The 22254-nt window shown below is 38.2% G+C and overlaps 1 protein-coding gene across 1 annotated transcript in view; it reads right to left on the reverse strand.

Moving 5' to 3' along the window:
- LOC133996982 (CUB and sushi domain-containing protein 3-like) overlaps positions 1-22254 on the reverse strand; it is a 374952-nt gene that overhangs the window by 84957 nt on the left and 267741 nt on the right. Inside the window, exons 13-18 of the mRNA XM_062436511.1 lie at positions 13508-13690; positions 12847-13173; positions 10911-11105; positions 7059-7197; positions 3942-4129; positions 3375-3563 (exon numbers count right to left, since the gene is read on the reverse strand). Of these exons, the coding sequence (XP_062292495.1) occupies positions 3375-3563; positions 3942-4129; positions 7059-7197; positions 10911-11105; positions 12847-13173; positions 13508-13690 (1221 nt within the window). The remainder of the gene's footprint in view (positions 1-3374; positions 3564-3941; positions 4130-7058; positions 7198-10910; positions 11106-12846; positions 13174-13507; positions 13691-22254) is intronic.

Consider the following 22254-nt stretch of genomic DNA (forward strand, 5'->3'; position numbering starts at 1 on the left):
TGTTAAAGTTTTACATTGTCCATACTTTGTTCACTACAGCATATTCATTAAAAGTTTCAAGATTCAATCTGCTAATACCTTCCATACTCCAGTGACTTATCACAACTGCCAATTTGTCCCCATGATCATATTCCTGTGTAAGTTAAATATGTACTATATTTGAAGACACATTTGATGTATTATCACGTCTGGTGTACAATGTTAAGAATCAGTTGACAGTTGGCATTTTTATCATTAATTCTGCAGGAGACAAATGAATAAAACATAAACAAATCTAATATATTCAGTAGATGTATTGTGAGCCAAACAATGTGACAAAGAAGTAGAGAAAAACAAAATTATTGGAGTAATTTGCAAAGCTGCTTGTTATATAAAAAGTGACCATCTAGACAAAAAGGTGTAATTTATCTAATTAAGAAATGTGGGACATTTGAATCCCATTTGTAAGATTTGGTTGCCTGGGGACATACTCTCTGAGCTCTGTTTTCAGGAAGAAAACCAATACACAAAGTCTAACAAATGTGCATAATGTGCAAGAACCATAACATGTCTTTTATTTCTGAAATCTATCTTCTGGTAATACAATTTGATTTCAAGTTATTCAAGGCAGTAGAGCAGTGAAGCAATACAAATGTTTCTCAGAGACTATTTAAAACATTTTGAACCTCACAGTACGGCCCCAGGATGACCCTGCAAGTTCTGCACACGGTTGAGCGGTGCACATTGTTATGCAGCCAGGGACGCTCAGAGTTGAAACCAGGTCCTCAGAAAAGCTTGGTCAAATCTGTTGCTCATTCTATACATACCAATGCATGGAATGAGCTGGTGCTTCATTCCTGCTCGCTCCAGTTGGTTCATCTTATAGTTAGACAACTTGCCTGTCATTTTCCTTTACAATAAACCTATAATATGGCATAACATTCCCTTAAAAGTGCAATGGTGGCAGAGCAGTTGGATGGCATGATTAGGGAACAAGTCAAAATGTTCTGCTTAAGTGTCCTTGAGCAGGACATTGTACCATAATCACTGCTGACAAAAGCTACAATTGCAAAAAAACAGGTGAGTCACACATTGATGTACTCAATCCACAACAGAGCATCAGTATCTTCAGACTTAACCACCACAGTTTTTACAACATCAGCATTCCCCCAAAACAAGGCTGAGTTAGTAGTGAGAACATTTCCAAACTAAACAAATACATAGATGCAAACAGGCATGTGTGCACATACGCACACAGACTGTATACACACAACCTTACACACGCACTCATGCACACAAGCTTGCACGCAGACACACACAGACACACACACACCCAACGCTATTAATTATTAATATTTTTCTGCAAGGAAGCTCTTAATGTTGACTGCTGAGGTATGTGAGGAATCTGAAAGACTGCATTACATTTCAATCTCTCCCAGTTCTTTCTCTTTGTCCCTATCTTGCCCTCTTTTTTAGTTTACCTTTTCCATCTCCTTCCACGTTTCACTGTCAGTAGGTTTCCTCTCTGTCTTTTTTCTATATCTGTATAAAAGGTGTTGAGTGATTCTATAATAACGTCAGTCTAAGGACTTTAAAAAAGGCCAACAACGTTTATACTGTACTTTGATGGATTTATGACTGGAAATGGATAACTCAGATTCACAGACAACCAGAATCATTTAGATCATTATTTAAATATTTTATATTACATAAACTATTTTTTGTTCAAAATCTAGAAATGTTTAAGATGTTCTGTTTAGTCAATGTGCTAATGTACTTGTTTCAAATTACATACTACATTAAATGTTGCTTACTTTCGTCTCTCTGCATATACAGTTTGAGCAACATTTCATTTCTCAAACACAAGGTTCAAGGTTGAGTGAGTTTCTTTTTGTGCTGTCTTGCTTTAATTCATTGAATACTACTTATCAATCATTAGGCTAGATAATTTCTAGTTTTTATATGTTCCTGTATTTGTTGTATGGATACATACCAACACAGGTATTCAGTTCACAAATCCTGGCCAGCATGCCTCCTCACAGGAAACCATTGCCAGTCCCAGCAACTGTGCAATTTAAATGTGGTTGACAAGCAAATGAGCCAACAAGCTGAACCAAGCAAGCTGCCACAAAACTGATGCAGCATTGTCATTTCTTTCTTTCATCCCCGCTCCACCATGAACGGAATGAGAGAGTGAGAGAGTGATTGATAGATAGATAGAGAGAGGGGGTAGGGGGGTGGGGGCAGAGAGCTGGAGAGAGAGAGAGAGAGAGAGAGAGAGAGAGAGATTCTCTTTCTCCTTTCTCCCTTCATCCACTCCCGCGCCCTCTCTCACTCCTTGATTTGAGAGAGAAGAGAGAGAAGGTGACAGCCAACACAGGCTCTCGTCAACTTTACCTCAAACCTTCCCGTGTTCTTGGTTCACACAGGAGAGAAGGTGACAGGAGGCACATGGATAAAAGCACCACACACATAGGCACAAGTACACATAGAGGATGTGCTGACATATAGTGCACATGGGCACACACGCAAGAGCGCGCACACACACACACACACACACACACACAAACACACACACACACACACACACACACACACACACACACACACACACACACACACACACACACACACACACGCCCACATATCTCTAATCTTCTTTTCAAACCGTCCTCAATCAGCCACAGTAGCCGTCACTGCAAATTGCCCCTGTGTGCTTCCAAGTGTGTGTGTGTGGATGTGGGTGTGCATGCACATGTGTGTGTTTGGGATTCAACTAGTGGTTTTGTCGCAGAACAACATGTTCTAAGTGACTCAGCTCTCCATATAGGGACGGCAGGCTCTACTGCTGATCTTTCAGACAAATGAAATGATAACAAAATCTGTGGACTTATCTTACCTTTCATCATATTTTTTTTTCATTTTAATTTATCTGTTTAGAAGGAAAGTAATTTCATTTCATGGATATTACATTTTGGAACAAATATCCTCATTTGTAGCATAAATTGTCCGTGCATGATGATGAGCAAGTCAGCAGTAAAGTTGACCTTGCTGTGTCATGGCAGAATGTCCTTGAATGCGTCATTGTCCAGATGAAATGTTGTGTTGCATTTGATGTAATTTCTTTGCACTAGAATAATGTGAAACAGTGTGGTCTTACATTTACATGTATATATATACATATATATATGTACAAAAAAGTCCCATTTTTTTCTTAAAGCAAGGAAAGTACCATTATCAACTAAGTACCATACATTAGTACTTCAGTCATGAGCTCCTATAATTATGATGGAGAATGTGTCAATATCTAAGATATTTCTGTCCTATATTTTCAGTGTGGTAAATCACATCTTCCTCAAAATGCCTCTAATTAGATGACCTTTTCAGTTATTTACCGTCACATGTAGGTAAAGGGTGGCTCCACCAGTGGTTCTTTTCACATACTAGCGGCTCCTCATGGCTGAGTCTGTAGCCAGAATCGCAACCAAATGACACTGTGGATCCTATGGAGAAGTCCTGTCCATACCGAATACCATTGACAGGGATACCAGGGTCCAGACACGAGTAGCTGTCCACTGTAACACCTGAAAAACAAAAGGGGTATAATGTCTAGGTGGTATTCAGCTTCATCATGTTTGGTTTTGCTGATCTGCCTAATCTACAGCTCAGATCTTTTGTGTGTGTGTGTGTCTGGTGGGATACTAATGTGATGTTGAGTCCTGATATCATTCACACTCACAATGAGTGAAGTCAGAGACATTCGGTGAAAAAGTTTTTTTTAAAGATATATATTTTTACTGTTTCCCCTATATACTATAGAGGTATCATTTAGTGTATGGATTCATGTTCAATGTATTTTTTGATATGTAGATGGACAAGCATAGAGAATGATATCTTGTTCTCATGTATGCATATCTGAATGCGTATATGCATAAATGTACTGTATTTGTTTTCTGACTTACTTTCATATAATATTTTGAAGCCAGCATTCGATCGGCTGCTGTCAGTGGTAAAGAACAGATACAGAGAATTGCTGCTGCTGAACAGGAACTGTGGCACCTGGGTCCCATTAAAAGATCCAATCAGAGGAGCCACAACGTTTGGTCCATCGTGGATCTCGAGGAAGTCATAACCCAGCTCTGTCTGGAATCTGTGAGACAATACCAGAATATACATATACATATATGTTATCAGGACTTTGATGTGATATCTTATTTTGTCAATGTCGTCAATGACAAAAAATGACAGAAATATCTATGGTCTTCACAAAATGGTGGGTCTGTTTGGTGTATTCATTCCTCGTTATTTGTGACTGAATCAATTTGATGGCCAATTAATCCTTAAAACCTGATACATTTACAAATTTAACTTAGCTTTAAAATAACTGTTGGAGAATAAACATTCACAACTTCAGAAATGAAAATCGTACTTGTACTTGTTCATTTTTAGTTTTTTTTGTGAACATGGACAGGATTAAAACTTTAGGAGCTCCAGTCTTTAATGGTTTTCAAGCCGTCTAAAGGTTGCTGAGTCAATATTGTTAAATGCACTTTACAAGGAAATACATTTGGAACAGAAACACAAACCAATGAATATGATTTTAAAGGACCCTCTAAATTAGGGGTCAGCAACCTTTTTGATATGAAGTGCCATTTTTAAATGTTCTTATTAATGAGTGTGCAAGGGGCTCCAGATTCATTCCAAAAGTATAGGTTCCAAAAAGTGTGTGTGTGTATGTGTGTGTGTGTGTTAAGGTCTTTTCATACTTTCTGCATTCTACTTCCACAGATATCTGTGAACTTGAACATGAATCATTGACGTACATACGGTTCCATTCATACTTTCTGGAGTCTGCAGACACAGATGCATTTTACATGCTCACTTGTAAACAGGGCTGCAGCGTGATAACTTTCCAGATTTGTGCAGTGTTTTTCTGACCAGCCATTAAACACAATAATCTGTAACAATTAACATACTTGCTGGATCGTATTTCATTCCACAGATCTGTAATTTTATTCCATCCGTATAGGCAATGTGCATACCAAGTTTTTAATTAAACATTTTTCTCCCACAATCAGGACATTGTAATTATATATGAGCACTATCCAAGAATGCTGCCATCCTTATGAAAACATCCACATCTGAGTTGAAATCATTAACCCTGCCAACCTTTTTTACCACATGTGGTTACAAATTATATGTACAGTTCTCATTTCAGGATACTGCTTTCAATGACATCCCCTCATTTACAAACTGTTGCAATAGCAGCAAATGTCAAAAATGGAGAATTAAGTGTAGCAAACAGAAATGTGGGCACTCTACAAGAATGTTGCCATGTAAAAACATCTGCATCTGAGATGAAAAAAAAGACCAAGACAAAGAGCTCCATTATGCAAAACCATGTGTGCTACAAATGAAAAGATGCCCACCAGTCAGTGCGATCCCTGGCCCTGCTTTTCTTTGCAGTCATTTTGCATTGCACACAAGCTTCATAGTGGTCAGTTGTCAAATGACTGCGGTAGGGGCTGAGCATGCTCTTCACATGTGAGAATGTCTGCTAACAGAGATAAGTTGAGCCGAAATCTGTCAGCAAAGCCAATGCAATGTTCTTGAGACAGCTAAACTTCTCCAGTAGAGATATCCAGCAGGTGAAGATCCAAGTTCTGTGATCATGCCCTGCTGTGGTTTCAAGCTGTTTCCGTGGCTCTGCAAACTTTGTCACCCACAGTGTTGAGCTCTTCAGCTCAATCAGCTACATTACCATGTCCTGTGTATCCAGCCAGTCTGTCAGAGATAAATCCAGACAAATCTATCGGATTTGATCAAGAAAGAGGATGTTGGTCCATACTTATTAAATTCCGCAAATCGTGTTCTGAATGCCGACTCAAACCTGCTGATTGTATTTTCAAATGTAGGTGGCGGTGATACTGTGCTGTGTGGACAGCTCCCTTAAAGCCTAGAAAATAGTAAAAACGCATATCTGATATGAAAATTGAATGTCTCATTAAGCATCCATAAAAAATTGATGTTTACTATTATGTACATATGACCCTAAATACATGGTTAGAAGGCAATTGCAGATTTTGGTTTCCACTGGCTCTAAGTGACTGAAGTAGCGGGAAGTGGAGGTAACAACGTTGCTTGAAAACATTGCCAGATTTCCAACCAAAGCCACCCATGTGTCCAACATGACCAAAACAGTTTCACAACCCACTTCTGGTCCATGAGTACTGGATAGTCTTGGCCTGGTTTCCTGTGTTTTTCAGCCTGGAAGGTCTTTAAGGCATCAAAGCAGCCAACAAACCACTCCAAAACTTTTTGGCAGCTTAGCCACCTAACCACTGAGTGGAGAGGGATATGTTTGTATGAACAGTCCGTTTCCTCGAGCAGGGACTGGAACTGTTGGGGTGTCAGAGCGGATCGCTTAACTATGGAAGTCAACATTGACCATTGTAGCCAGGATCTCATTAAGATCTGAATTTGACATCTTTTCACTGTGGTTTTCTTGGAGTATTATGCAGTGGAGTTTCATCATGGGGTGATTGATGTGTTCCTCGATGACCACTCACCGCTGTTTCCCGACCATGAGTGTCACCATCTGTTGCTAATGTCAATCCCTTGTTCATCAGAATGCTCCATAAAAACATTGGCTATGTCATTTTGTTGTTTCAGGCATTGGTTTTAAGAAGCAGAGCTCCTCCCTTGCAGTCAAATCACAGTGTCTTGCCATGACAGCCAAATGTGGTTTATTTATTATTTTACATTTATTGCTAGTGTGCCATTGGTTAAACTACTGCATGCCAATGGTGGCACCATGCCTGAGGTTACTATTCACAGCTAAGATAATATATACAAAACAATATAAAACAAATAATACTCTGCCTTCCTGATCAATAACTCTCAGTATTAATTATAGCCTATAAAATTTTACAGATTATTGTATTATTGGTGAACCCCCATAAACTATAATCTTGTAAATCTTTCCTTGTCCAAAGTAATAGATGGGGATTCTGATGCATCAGCGCACTTCTGCCAGTTCAGAGCTCTAATATAGAGGATCAAATAATTATTCCACCCACCTGTCAAATGTGATTTTGATGGAGCGACCAGGTTCTGATTCAATCACCCACTCACAGCTGAGGGAATCTTTGTAGTAACCAGGCCACCCTGGAGACAAAATCACTCCACTGGGGGCTGAATAGTGGCCTCCACATGGGGCTGGAGGAGGAGAGGGGAAGAGAGAGGAAAGTGTGGGAAGAAAAATGAGAGATGATTTGTTTCAAAAGTAAAGTCTAAAACCAGCTTGATGAGCGAGTAAAATATAAGAAACTTGCACTTTTTAAAAAAAGTAATCTTGTTGTCTGATAAACATTGATTTAAATAAAACAAAACAACCTCCCCAAAAAAACAAAAAAACAAAAAACAAACAAACTGTGCACTGATGGGAAATATCTGTCTCTTTAGTAGTTTAAATGCCCTACTATCTTCACCAGCTCACTTTCTCTCATAGCCTCTTTGGTCCTGGAAAAGATATTGTTCAGTAAAGTTGCCCTAAAACCCAAACATTTGCTTAAAGATGCATAAGTGCTCAGTAGAGCTGAGAGGAACAGCAGATTCGGATGCAACAATCTTGAAATTACTTTGTATAACTAACTAGAATAACTTTGTATGCAACAATCAGGTCATAGACTAATGGACACATGCATCATTAGATTAGTTACTGCATGTTCATTAAAAATACAGATGGACTGCATGTTTTTATTATTCTCCTTCATTAATGAAAATAAAGATATACTTAATTGCGCCATACATAATGGTATTAAATGGTATGCACAACAAACATAAACACTTAAAATAACACAAACAAGCAAGCATATTCATGATGAAATGAGAACTTTATCTGCTTTTAAAAGGTTACATTAGACAGGAAATAATGTGTTCCAGCTGCCTTTCAAATTTTATCTGGTTCAGCTTTTAACTTTGTGTATTTGTTCTGGTTGGCACCCCTTGAATACACATGGTTTTTCCATCGAAATAGTTATACATTAACTACAATGCTTTTATGGGCATTAAATGACCTGGAGCACAATTAATTTGGACTTTCCTTTGTATGATTAATAGTAGCTCCTGTATTACAAAAATCTCCAGTTAATTATACCCGCTCTAGAAGATGTAGTAAAGTCATGTATAAAGTGTAAAGTGTACTTTTTATTCCATCTAAGATTAACAGGTCAAAGTCATATGTCTTTTTTTGTACTTTTATACAAAGTGTTGATTGGACTCTGCACTAATGCTACCTTGACAAATTATTATATATTTTAATGGTTATATAATAAATGAAAATATTATAGTCAGGAATGGGTTTAATTATAATATATATAATTTAAATAGTAATTATATATGAAATAGCAGCAGTCATAGTGGAGACATGTAACAACTAATGCAAATACTTTTCTTGACTTCCCAAGGTAGTGGCTGTGGTTCCTTGTAACTACAACATACAGCTATGATAAATGTATCCAATTATATCTAACATTTATATTAGGGCTGTCAATCGATTAAAATATTTAAACACAATAAATCTGACTGTCCATAGTTAATTGCAATTCATTGCAGATTAATAACCTATTTTTGGCCATTTAAAATTTACTGTCAAGGGACATTTTTCAAGTGTTAATACTCATATCAACATGGGAGTGGACAAAATATGCTTGCTTTTTGCTAATGTATGTATTCATTGTTGGAAATCACAAAACAAATGACAAAGATTGTCCCTTCACATTAACAGTAATTACTAATAACTGATCTTGTCGACAGACCAATCTGAAGTAAAATTCATTAATAAAGAACCTTTCAAAACCAGATACAAGGTGCTGTACAAGGCAAACAATTGAACAAGAATAGAAAGTCAAAAACCAGAAAATTAAAAAATTTAAGGAAAGGCACCCAGATGTCTGCACAGAGCCTACATGTACACCCTCTGATGAGGAAATTTGCATCACACAGACCCTTGCAGACCCTTGCCTACTCATGGATGCAGAAAGTAACAGATTAAATTAACACACCTCGTCCTCATTCCAGACAAGGACAGCAAGACGTCTCAGTCATATTTCAGAAAACCAGAGTTAATTTCTTGACTTAAAGATCTCTTTCAACATTTGTTTCAACATTCGTATCTCATTATGTGATATAGAGGCTCCTGCATTGCCAGACAAGCTTAACTGAAAGACTAGTCATTAACGCAAGGCCAGTTAGATAGACATATTTCATACTGAACCCACACTCAAGACTGTATAAGATAGTGTAGGCGCAGTAACATCCAATTTGTAGAATCTGGTGAAAGTGTGAGGTGTTGTCCAGCTGTTAGCCACACATATCTCTGAAACAAAAACACCCTGAAACAGTGCCCAGGATGTAACCATACCAAGAGTGGAATGAGCACACAGACCTACAAGGGGTTGCAGCGCCTTGCTATTATAGGATATGTCCCCACTATCCAGTGTGAAAAACACCACTTCACAAGAGGTTTTCCCAAATGTGTAGGTCATGACAAACAGAGCTGCTCTTATTTCCTGAATCAAGCTGTTTTATCAACATAGTGCCAGTTCTCCTTGGATAGGGTTCTCTCATGCCTAGCTCATTGGGTTTCAGTTAGCATCGTGATGGCGTCAAGTTCTTAAGAACTGACTAGGGACAATGGGTGAAAATTAGCGCACACAGCTAACTCTGGCTTATTTCCAACATCTTGTCTGTCAAATAAACAAATAAAATAAAATAAGTTGTTGACTCATCCTATGGAGATGGTGTGTCGCTAACTCCTGGATGGGGCATTTAGCATCTGTCACCAACAGGCAAGCTTGGTGCGCTAGCCTCCATCAGTCATGATGGAGGGATGTGCAAAATACCCAAGTAGCTGGGGATGTTGCAGCACTAGCACGCAGCACATGCAGAATGGGTTTCTGTCCCAGCCATTTTGTTGCCAAATGTGCACGCCTTAGTTGGTGACTTGACCTTGTCAATGGTGAGGGAAGGTTCAGGCTCTGTCATTGAGTCGATTTCATTGTATATGACAAGTGGTAAGCAGCTAGTATGGGGGCAAGGAGTAGGTACTGTTTGGTGACAGCCCAGCTACTAAACTCAGATAGCTATGCACGCACTGTTAAGTAGCCAAATGGTTAGCTTGCTCTATGAAATGTATTTGTAGTCTGTTATCCATGTCAACCATCTGAGAGTTTTCTTCTGGAAGCGAGAAGAGGTTTAAGACTGAAATGAGAACATTAGATAAGGCTTTTAATAGAGAGAGGAAGTCCCTCCTCTACGGAACAATGTCACATCTGTCTGCCAGTCAAGAATGGCCTAGTGTAAAATAGCTTCTGGAGGACAGTGCAGAAAGCGTGTCATATAGTGAAATACCAAAACAAATATTGAGAGAGATCGACAGGTGAGGCAAGGGGCCATCAACACATAATCTTCTTATTCTTCTTTTATGGCGGTTAGCATCTAGTTTATTGGTGCCTTACCACTACCTTCTTTTCTAGTGGATCAGACAATAGACTTACAATTTAAATACCCATAACAGAAACATTAATAGCAAATTAGTGGTTTTAAAATAAATCTGTACTAACACGTTATTGTCACATTCACTTTGACAGCCCTAGCCCTCTCCCCATGTAAAGCTAAAGAGAAAGGGTTTTTTATTCTCATATACTATTGCAGAAAGTATTTGTAAGCTAGTGGCTGTGCAGCAGAGTATTAACAGTTATTTCCCTGGACATTTAGGTTAACTGGCCACCTCCACAGTTTTTTCTTTCAGCTGTGCTGACAGCAGATGATTTCCAATCCCAAGTCTTTATGCTGCAGTAATGATGATATCTTGGATGACATATAGTTCCTGAGTTAATAGTTTAATCAGCAATCTAGTCAATATTTACCTTCACATTTAGGGATTGGCCCACTCCACATGACTTTTCCTCCTTCTAACTGACAGGAGATGGTCTCGGTTCCATGGCTTTTGACGAAACCAACTTCACAGACCACAGAGATGGAGCTGCCAAGCTGGAAACTGTCTCCAAAGCGGCGAGCGTTGATGGGAATGCCAGGGTCTGGGCACTCATTATGGCCAAATGCTGGGGTAAAAAGTTACAAGGAGGCACAGATATGATAGGGAAGATATTGGAGATTGGTTACTCACAGAGAGGGACAGACACATACGGTACACAAGAAATGTTATAAGAGAATATGACACCTATACATTACAGGCACTCATAGGCTACATTTTGATCTTTCTGAGAACCAGTCATAGATGCATTGCTGCAACATGATGTCTTGTTCAGTCCTGGCCAGGAAACGTCGACTAAATGTCTCCTGTAATCTGTCTGTTCTGTATTCCAGCCATGTCTTTTTATACTTTTTCTGATATTGGTCTTTTCTCATGCGAGAGTATATTTGCACTGTGCTTGGGTTGGATGTGACTTCTGATAAAACGTGCCTGCTTCAGGACATGAACTGGCCCATTGGATTATAAGGCTGTCAAGTCCAACTTTGAAATGTCATGTTTTCCAGCACACCAACAATATGGTATGAGCATGTGACAGACATGATAAAAAATGACAACTGCAGTGTCCCACAAAATAAAAAATGTTATATATGAACAATATTTGCTGAAATCACAGATAGACTACAAGAAACGTGTGGACATAACCCTTCAATCTAAATTTGTTCAAAGACTGCACGCAAGGTAAATTGTACACATCTATCTAAAGTGAACAAATATACTTTCCAACAAATCCAAAACTACTTTATGTACTGTACAGTTGTATCCTGGTGTCTGACAAGCTAGTCATCAATTCAACTAAGACTCACCTGGGTTTTGATCAGTTATAAAAGTTTTCACAGCTGCCAACTTTACAATAAAGAGTGAACTTCTGAAATGCTAACTGCTGCTAAAACCTTTATGTCTTGGTTTCTATTTTGACAAGTTAAAGACACAAGAAACTGTTCAAAAGGACCATTTTTGATTTCCTGGAAGGTGTACTGTTTCACTTCTGAACGAAGAAACGAAGAACGAAGTTTCCGCTTACTTCAAGTCTTTGTGCTAAGCAAGGCTAATTACATCCTGGACGTCGCACAGAGATGAAAATATCAGACAATAAACAATTTAAAAGTTCACAAAAAGTGTTCTGTTAATGCATTGCTTTCCACATTTTCCTTTGTTCTGCAACCTACACCCCTATTCTTAGCTGCTGTAATAACCACATAACCCTTCTTCAATCAATAAAGTGTGCTTTTTGTCTTTTCTCAAACAACTCTCTGTGTTGTTAAAGCTTCCAGTCTGATCTAACATCAGATCTACCTTCTTGTGTTTGATAACAGCTTGATTATAAAATGAAACATCCACTATCTAAATGGACACAAGTGATTGCTATAAAAATTATTACATTTTAACATTGTTTAGAAAATGGTTTGATTTTTGATTGTGACAAATGACATTTATGTCGCAAAATGGTTTAAAGTTGGATGGTTATAGGTTAAGATATAGGATCGAGTTTCACAATGAAACCACCTCACCCCTAATACAAGCATCAGAGGTCTAGGCTGAAAGTCATGCATAAAATTCATATATGGTTATATGAAAAGTGCTGCTTTATAACTTCAAAATAGAACAATGCGTCAGCCTCAGAGTCTCTTGCATTATTCTGTCACCAAACAAAAAAAATATGATCTTAAATCACATTCTTATTCTTGTTGTAACCATGTTCAACTTCAACTAGGAAAGTTAACCCTATTTTGTAGCAGAACAAATAAAACTGGTAATTTCTCTGTATTGAAATTGAAACTTTTAAAAAAAGAAATAGGAAAATGACATACTGCTATAAGTGATATTAAATCCTCTTCCTGACATGGAGTGATCAGCTTGAAACTCTAGCCTCAATGTGTTGGTATTGGACGTCAGATGGGAAGGACTCTCAGCTCCAGAGAACCTCCCGATAACACCAGCATCATTTGTCTCACCATCTTTCACTGTTAGGGAATCGTACGGTGCCTCTAGGTCAAAGTCATTAAAGGCCAAGTGGATTCTGGAGCCTGGCTCTGATTGGATGAGCCAGACACAGTTCATGTTGTTCCCATAGCCTTCTGGGTAATCTGGGGAGAGGACGGTGCCTGAGGGAGCTGTGAAGTTGGACATGCAGGGGACTATGGGAAGAAGACCATTACAGAGGCAGAGACAAAAAGAAAGAGAGGGACACAGTCAGAGAGGGGGAGAAATGGAAATTTATGAGAGGAAAGGGAGGAGGGGGAAAGAGATACACAGACAATTTTTTTCCTGTTAAATATTCATCTCCACAGCATCATCGGTCATCATCTGCTCCAGGCCATAATAAACTCTGTACTGTCACCATGGTGACAGGTCAGATTGAATGTTATCAACATCACAGCAGAGCACATGACATGGTTTTTGAAAAATTCTTTCCTCTGCAGCCATGTCCCTGAACATTACCTACAAATAATACTTTTATGTAATACTTACATATGCATATGGGGATGTTTGCCGACCACTGATTGTTGTCTTGGCAGGAGATAGTTTTCTCTCCAATCAGCTCGAAGCCAAACTGGCACTCAAACCTAAGAATCCCTCCATTTGAAAAACTGTCCCCTTCTCTTATTCCATAGAGAGGAGTTCCAGGGTCGCCACAACTCTCCTTGTCTATTTCTGTAAAGACACAGTTTCAAAATTGGATATTAACATCTTTGTGGACCTTCGTTAAGTCTGGAGATATTTGTATTATTCTCATAGTAAACAAATCATGTCAAAAGACCAACACTAATAATGAATTGAATGGATTCCTGTTAACAATCGTTGTCTGTGTTGCCAAAAGCCTACTCCTCAGTGCTGTCAGCTTACACTGTTGTCCAAAAACTACTAAAAATTCATCATTGAGTGCCACCATTGCACTGGGTGACTAGTTCCTTCGTTAAACTGAACATACACAGCCCTGATGTAAATACTCACAAGATTACCAAATGTATATTAATACAAAATATCCCCCAACAAATTCACAATTTACTCCTGTTAGATTACTGTTTGGTAGGTCTTTTTGAAAAATTAAGTATATTATATATTCATGTTTAAGTTTTAAATATTACATTGAGACCAAGCAGTTTTGGGCTGAGAATCACAAACTGACTAGGGAAAATGGACTAGGTTACTCATGGGATTTGTTGAAATTTATAATATAGAATATCAACTTCTTAATACTTCAACATGGATCTTGACTTAAGATTCATAGATATTGTATCTCTATCGAATTTTTTTTATTTGACATACAGCGGTTGGCAAAATAAAGTTAATTGCAATTGAGTAGAAAAATTAAGCTTAATCACAACTAATAACATTGGCACAAATGTGCATTTTAATGTGTCAGTTAGTAACAATTTTCTGTTGGGAGGTAATTTGTCAAAAAGTAATATTTGTTAGGAGGAAAATATTCATCTTGAAAATCATATAAAAATGAACAGTGTTCACAAGTAAAAACAAAGTGGAGTGACACATGAGAAATATACAATAGACTGTGCCAGCTGGCATGCAGACTTGTAAAGCTGACCTGAGGTGCAGTATTTTCAGTATGCTCACTTCAAAATATGTTTTTCCAGAGTCCATTATCATCAAGTGTTATATTTTGAATACCCTGAAACTGTATGTTCTCACACGATGTGAGGCAAAAGAAATCAGTTAGGGCCACATGGAAAGTTACTATTATACATCTCTCCAGTGTTTGTTTTTTGAAAAATGTTAAAATGATAGATAATAAAGATGACTTAAATCCATGACTAAGCAATGTCAGTTACATTTGGCAGCCAGCTCCTTCAGTGTCTGTTGCTGGAATCTAGCTTCAACAACATTTATGCAAATGTAACCATCGAGTGTTATCAGCCCCAAATACCCAATGGTCAACTTTTCCTGCTGTGAAAAATCATGCTACAGTACAAGAGCTCAAGACATCATCCACTTTGAACAGAAATACACTGACAACACGATGGACTCTTGCTTGAAGACGACTGGCTCTTGGTTTGCTGATTCGGGCAAATTTCTAGAATGCTTCTACTTCTTAGTTCATGTAGCCTAGAGCAAGTTTGTATCCATATATATCTGTATACCTTCCTTCCCCTGAGTTTGCAACATGTTTTTCTTCATTTAGTCTGACCATAAGGTTAATAGAAAGAAGAAAAAAGAAAAGGCGATTTAAAACAAAAGAAAAACAGAGATCACAAAACAGGGGTGCATAAAATGGACTTACACAAAAATCAGAGGTGGGATAATAAAAGACAGCAACATATCAAACACTCAAAACAGCTTTCTGATGAAAGAATGCTTTAAGAAGACATTTAAAATACACCAATGATGTTGGCTGTCTGATCTCGATAGATAGACCAATAAATAACCAAAATAGCCCCATCCATCAATCTAAGTGAGCGTCCTGGCACATAGGGGTTTACTAAGGTTTTGGTATAATTTGGAACAATGCTATTTGATGCTTATAAGTAGAAATTTGAGCTGAAAAAAGTATGACTGGACAACATATTTCACTTTAGCATCAAAAGAGAGATCTCTATCAAAAATAAATCCAAATTTTCTAGTAGTTTGCTTACTGTTTTTGGTCAAGGAACTAAGCTTACTGTGAAGCAGGCTGGTAGAATTTGAGTACCAACAACTATGACCTCAGACTTATCATCATTGAATTATAAAAAGTTTTAGGATAGCCAATGTTTAACTTCACTGAGGCAGGCAAACAGATTATCAATGCTGCTGGGGTTTGAAGAGGGACATATAACTGTGTGTCATCTGTGTAACAGTGGTGAGAGATACTATGCTAAGCTGTTAAAAGCAGATCATTAGGAACCTTCATGGGGCTGTCTCTGTGAGCTCTAAAACCTGACTGAAAGCTGTTAAGAGTATCATTACAATTCATAAAAGATATTAATTGAGTGGAAATAATTTTCTCAAGCACCTTACATAAAAATGACAATTTAATTGGTCTGTAATTATTAGTAATACGGGGTCCAAATCAGGCTTTTTCAGTCATAGTAGATGATTTAAAACAAATGGGAAAATAACCAGAAGGTAAAGAACTTTTAATAATTTAAAGAATAAAATGGCCATCATATGTGAATATCTCTTTTTAAAACTTATTTAGGAAAATATCTACAACACAGGAAAATGATTTCATTTGAAAAGTTAGTTCATATAGTGCTGATATGCTGATGGCTTGAAACTAGGAAAGTGAAACAAGATTATTGTTGGGAGATTTTGTGGGTAGATTTTGTAGATCAGGGACAATTTGAGACAAAATACTTTCCACTTGTTGCTGTGACAATGCAAATTTCCCCATTGTGGGACTAATAAAGGAATATTTTATCTTATCTTATCTTATCGAATGCTCTCTATCCTCCCACTAAAATGAGCAGTGATCTCTCTGTCCAGTCATTTTCAGGTACAAGATCTGTGCTGGATGGACCATTGAGAACAGAATTGATTACACTGAATAAAACAGATCCTTCTTTTATTCTATATAAAGGTACCACTGTGGCACTATAATTCTCTTCAAAATTTCGGGTAAGGTATTTCTGGAAATATACCCACTATTTCTCCAGCTTTCCTCTCCTTTATTCCCCTGCTATCCTCTCCCATTTTCAGTATTATTTACAGGAGTGGTTCATGGCAGCAAGCAAAGGTGTGTGCCTGTGTGTGCGTGTGTGTCTGAGTGTTGGTTTGTGATGTATTGCATTAATTTCCATCATGACACCGTCTTTATGAGACCCACAGACTCAACCAATCACAACCTAACCTAACCCACATGCTTGTGCCTGAACACACACACACACACACACACACACACACACACACACACACACACACACACACACACACACACACACACACACACACACACACACACACACACACACACACACACACACACACACACACACACACACACCAGCAGAAGAATGGAGAGCAAATTGCTTGGGAGAGAAAACAGGCATACTGTTGGAACATTCCTATAGTACTGCCACACAGATACTGTACACACATGCACACACACACTTTCACTCCCTGAACATCACACAGTGACACACATCTTTCTCACTCTCAAACACACACACACATGCACGCACAAATAATCCTATTGTGTTTGTAACAACAAGTCTGATAAATTCACAAAGGGGATTACGCTCCTTAAAGCATATGTATGTGCGTGTGAATGTGTATACAGTACATGTGCAACTTCAATATTATGTTTATGATTGCACATCAAGCCCCTATTCCATTCTGTTCCATCTATACGTTCTATCAGGCTCACAATATATTGTCCATGGGAATACACATGTATACACAAACCCGTACACACCACACAAACACACATGCACTATCTACAAGAGTACGATAATAGATTTTTGGGAAAATAATGAGACTGGAGAGGAAATAAAACTTGCTTATTGGCTGGTTTCTCTTTTGTGACCATTGCAAAATTGATTTTACTGCTAGGGTGCTAATACTGATCAAATGCTGAATGTATAGTTGTACAGTTACATTCTGAGTCTGATGTTTATCATATAAATTGTCTACTGCAAGTTCTGGCTGTTGATGGGCTTTATTTAGAATATGTGTATCCCTTATCAATGGCACTGACACAAAGCCAAGATACATTAACTCATTAAACCACATAAAATAATAATCTAAGGTAACTATAATAGTCACAAGAGAAGAGAAACTGAGTGGAAAGTCTATTATGTGCTCTCAAGTAGGTTTGCTTTGTGAAGATGAAATGAGAAATTCGGCCTGTCTAATTAGCTTGAGGTTGTCTGAATCTGTGACCTAAAGGGAGTGACTCAAATTGACTTGTTCACACTGTAGACATCACTGAAGACGGTCTGTTGAATGAAAATTGCCACCTTTATTACTCTACAATAAAGACGTTTTTATAGACATTTTTCCTGCCTCTCATAGCTTCCAAAGCAGGCCACTGAGGAGTTTCTGGAGATTGATTTGATAAGTGATGTGTATAAGAAAGACATCAATTTTCTGTTCTCATTAAAATACACAATCTCTGTTGGCTCTTGTTACACAAAGTGCACAAAAGGGATCGATGATGTAACTCTGCAATAAATGTAACTTTCTTCAAATTGGTCTCCAGGATCACGTATAATAATTGGGCTATTTCCTTTGATCTGGACATATCACGGTGCGGAAATATTTCTCTCCGCTCTCCTGTAGAAACTCCTCCTCCTCAACTACAGACCCGCACTCTGTCTCATGACCTTGTACCTGTAATAGGCTTGTGATTCCAATATCATCAGTGAATTTCAGGATGTGCCTGCCCTCACAAAGATTCCTACAATCATCCATGTAAAGAAAGTACATGTGAGAGAACAGAACACCATCTCTCACCATCTGAGAAAAGCAAGTTACACAATCTGAATAAATAACTAATTAAATGTTGCATCAAGTAAACACACAATTGCTTTAAGTACACTGTGTGATATCAAAACAAGTGAATAAAACCTATAAAAGCCTGCCAAGACACACTTAAGAAAGGTTAAAGAAGTATTAAACCATCTGGAGTTCCTTCTTGATGAGCCTTTTGAATGACCTCATGATCAATGAGGGCTTAAACAACATCTTGTATGTTATGCATACGTGCAGCAGTGCATAGTCAAAACTTGTCAGTTTAATCTGTTTTTGTATTGTAGGAAATCCCTTGGATAGGGAAGTTGCCAGTGATGTTTGAATTGGCCATCAGTCAGAATAAGAAACAGGACAATTCGTCACAGTCACTGGACCAGCTCAGCTGCCCAATGCATGCATACGTGATTTGAAATGTATGGATTATATTATTAAGTCTTAATGAGAGAAACTCTCCATTTTTTGCAATGAATTTCGACTGAATGAGCTAAAGATATAGTATTTCAATATGGGTAACACTGGTGGCTACAAGAGGACTGAATATTACATGAGTCAATCATTCATGACTAGAAAATTAAATGCTGTTTACAGTTCTGTGATTAAGTAAGCCCTGCCCTTCCCAGGTTACCTCTAAGGCACACATGCACAGATTTGCACAGGCACACACACCAACACAAACAAGCAGCCAGCTTTGGCTCAACACCCCTATACTAAGGTTGACTATAAAATTCAATTACATGTCTGGTTATGTTATGAATGAATATTTCATGAATTCATATTTCATGGTGTTTCAGTCATTTTGAATGAAAAGCGGTTTATTGCTGTGATTAAGAGACTGCTCAGTACCTTGACTACAGTATTGTAACGAGATTGAGATCCTTTGGGTCCTGGCAACCCAAAAATCTTAGGGGTGCAGGAAAAATATATACTAATGCTGGTCATAATGGATGGTCAACAGGATGAGATTACTTGTATAAAAATATGAGAGGTTGTTGTTATTGAGCCTAATGATGCAAATGAAGTTTGGCCATCTATTAAACATGTTTGGCATTAAAATAAATGTAAGCTTTAGTTCAATTTGTTTCCCTCATGGATTCTTTCACCAACTTGCTTCCTCTGTCTGTCTTGCTTTCTAAATTTACACCAGAGAAACTGTATGAATGCACAAATGGAGGGAAAATACAGACACATACATACATACATACATACATACATACATACATACATACATACATACATACATACATACATACATACGTACATACAGACTGCAGTCTCTTGGTCCCTCTCAACATACTGTAGATATATGCTATGAATTGGCCACTGCTAAAATATCAGATAAGGGGATTAATTACTTTGTCGTTTGTTTCATATAAATATGTGGTCCTATGTGTAACAATTTGAAAGCAGTAAGCTTGTTGTGTAATAAGAATGCATCCCAGCTGGAAGACAGTTTACCCTGAAGTGTAATTAAATAGGTAGATTCTTGATGTTGACACGTCCCAATTGTATAGGTTAAAGGTTTATTATTAACAGGAGATCGGGGTCAAACATTCAGTCAGAGCCCTGACCATCCTGTGTTAAACGATGCAGAACTAACCCGTAAAACCCCCCACAGCATTGTGTAGTTTCAGAAGAAGGGGGTCACATGGAAGTCACTATTGCGCCTGTTTAAAGGAGGTCACAGGAAGGTCACATATCCTGGACTGTGAGAAGATGGAGGATGGAGTCAGATCAACAGCCAATCAGGAGACGACAACACCTCACACATTACATCAACATTCTGTATTTTTGTATAAATGGGTCAGGGAAAGGATAGGAGTCAGACTACATGAACTGACACACACTGTTGTTCATCAGGGACAGGAAGATCTCGACCCAGAGCTCTGTATGTTTTATTCATTTACTGCTAAATAAAATAGCCTGTGAGACCGCTCATCTTCTCCTATCCTTTCATTTAACGAACACACGGACTGAGCTAACACATAGCGTAAGATTTAGCAAGTAGAATTAGCTCAAGTCGCAACAATACACACACCCACCAGTCAAACCAAGGGTCAACTGGGCAGTAAAAATCCACCTTGACATCTTTCCACCTCATAAAATACATCACATATTAAAAACTGTTAAAAGCAGATGAAATATCTAAAATAAAATCTCAAAAGTAAGAGCTGACATTGTTCCGTGTGATGGGATACTGAAAAAAGAAGAGAAGTGAAAAAAAAACCAAACAAACAGATGCCAAAAGACGGATGGCACTGAAACATTCAGATTCAGTGAGGATAATTTTTACTTGTCAAGGAGTTGTGATTTAACATGTTTGATGCATAGTCCTTAGCTGCAGAGTAATATCAGGTAAGCTAATAGCATGCTATGAGATAAATCTAGAAAAATGTGTCATGAGATGAACATGTGCATCATCAGACCCTCTTTTACAACTGGCTATGAAGCAGACACTTGACGTTTATGCTGCATTTTGTACTCTCCTAGCACAGTGCTATATAACACAGCATAATGGGATAATGCCAGAAGGATGCACTTATAAAAAGCTCATTGGAATGAGTCATAGCCGGAAACAATTTCTCAGAATCACCATTCACATGTATTTCAATACAAATGGGTAAGACTAACTGCAAATATTTGAAGTTAGCGTTCTGTGTTTTGTATAATTAAGGGGCTACCTTATTGAAAAAATACTAAAATGCAAGTAATTACTCACTTCCATATGTCCTGCAGGCATATTTACACTCTCCGTGAACTTCATTAGGAACACCTGTACAAACCAAAGCAAGCCAACACAGCTCTGCCATAAATTTTATTGTATAGTTTTTATTGAGGTCGTAGTCGGTGCTTAAGTGCATTATGTTGAAAAGTGTCACTAATATTTTGCCCCTTTCATGCCCCCAATCAAGTACAGATTTTATCCCCTGGTCGGTGCTAGGGGGTCTCCGACCTATAGGGGGCCTCCAAACCCTCCCAAACTGTGCCCTCATCCTGGAGTTGCTTTTTGCTATCAAATCAAATAAATTAATTTTGTGTGTGTGTGTGTGTGTGTGTGTGTGTGTGTGTGTGTGTGTGTGTGTGTGTGTGTGTGTATTTGCAAATAAGTAAAAGATTATGATTGGCTTCCTGGCTGTGTTTGTATGATGATAATACTGATGAAACAAATCAGGCCAGGTGGTGACCGTGAGAATTTAGGGTGTGAGGGGACGCTTTGAACATCATGAATAACAAACGTTGGAGCAGTGGAGGAGCAAAGAGAAAGACAAAAATAGAAAAGGATATCAGACACATTGAATCTAAAAAACACAACAAAAAACGTCTATCTCCACTTTTTCAAAAGTTGGCTTGCTTGCAAAAGGCCTGTAGAGGACAATGCTAACAGCAAAGAGGAAGAGGACAGTAACATGGCAGGAGCCACTACAAGTTCAGCTGAGCATCAGCATGAAATTGAGGCAGGGAACCAGAGCCAGTGCCACCTGTTCAACTGCCCCACCCTCATCTCCACTTGAGCCCGAAAGGCAGCCACATTGTTATCTGCCAGCCTGGAGCCGCCTTCCCCAACGTGTGTGTAGCCTTGAGGATGTTTCTCACTTTACTGGTGACAAACTGCGACGGAGAGTGCTCATTTTCCCACAGGATGAGGATTAAAAATGATCTGACAACATGGATGAGTTAACGTCGCTTGAACTCTCTATCAATACTGGCAATAGAGTCAAAAATAATCAGAGACCATGTTATTGAGAAGTTTTTGAGCAGAAAAGCCAGAAAGAAGACCATTATATAAAAAAGGCTTTCTCTCATACACATAT

Source organism: Scomber scombrus, chromosome 16 (genome assembly GCF_963691925.1).
Source record: "Scomber scombrus chromosome 16, fScoSco1.1, whole genome shotgun sequence".
Lineage (NCBI taxonomy): Eukaryota > Metazoa > Chordata > Actinopteri > Scombriformes > Scombridae > Scomber > Scomber scombrus.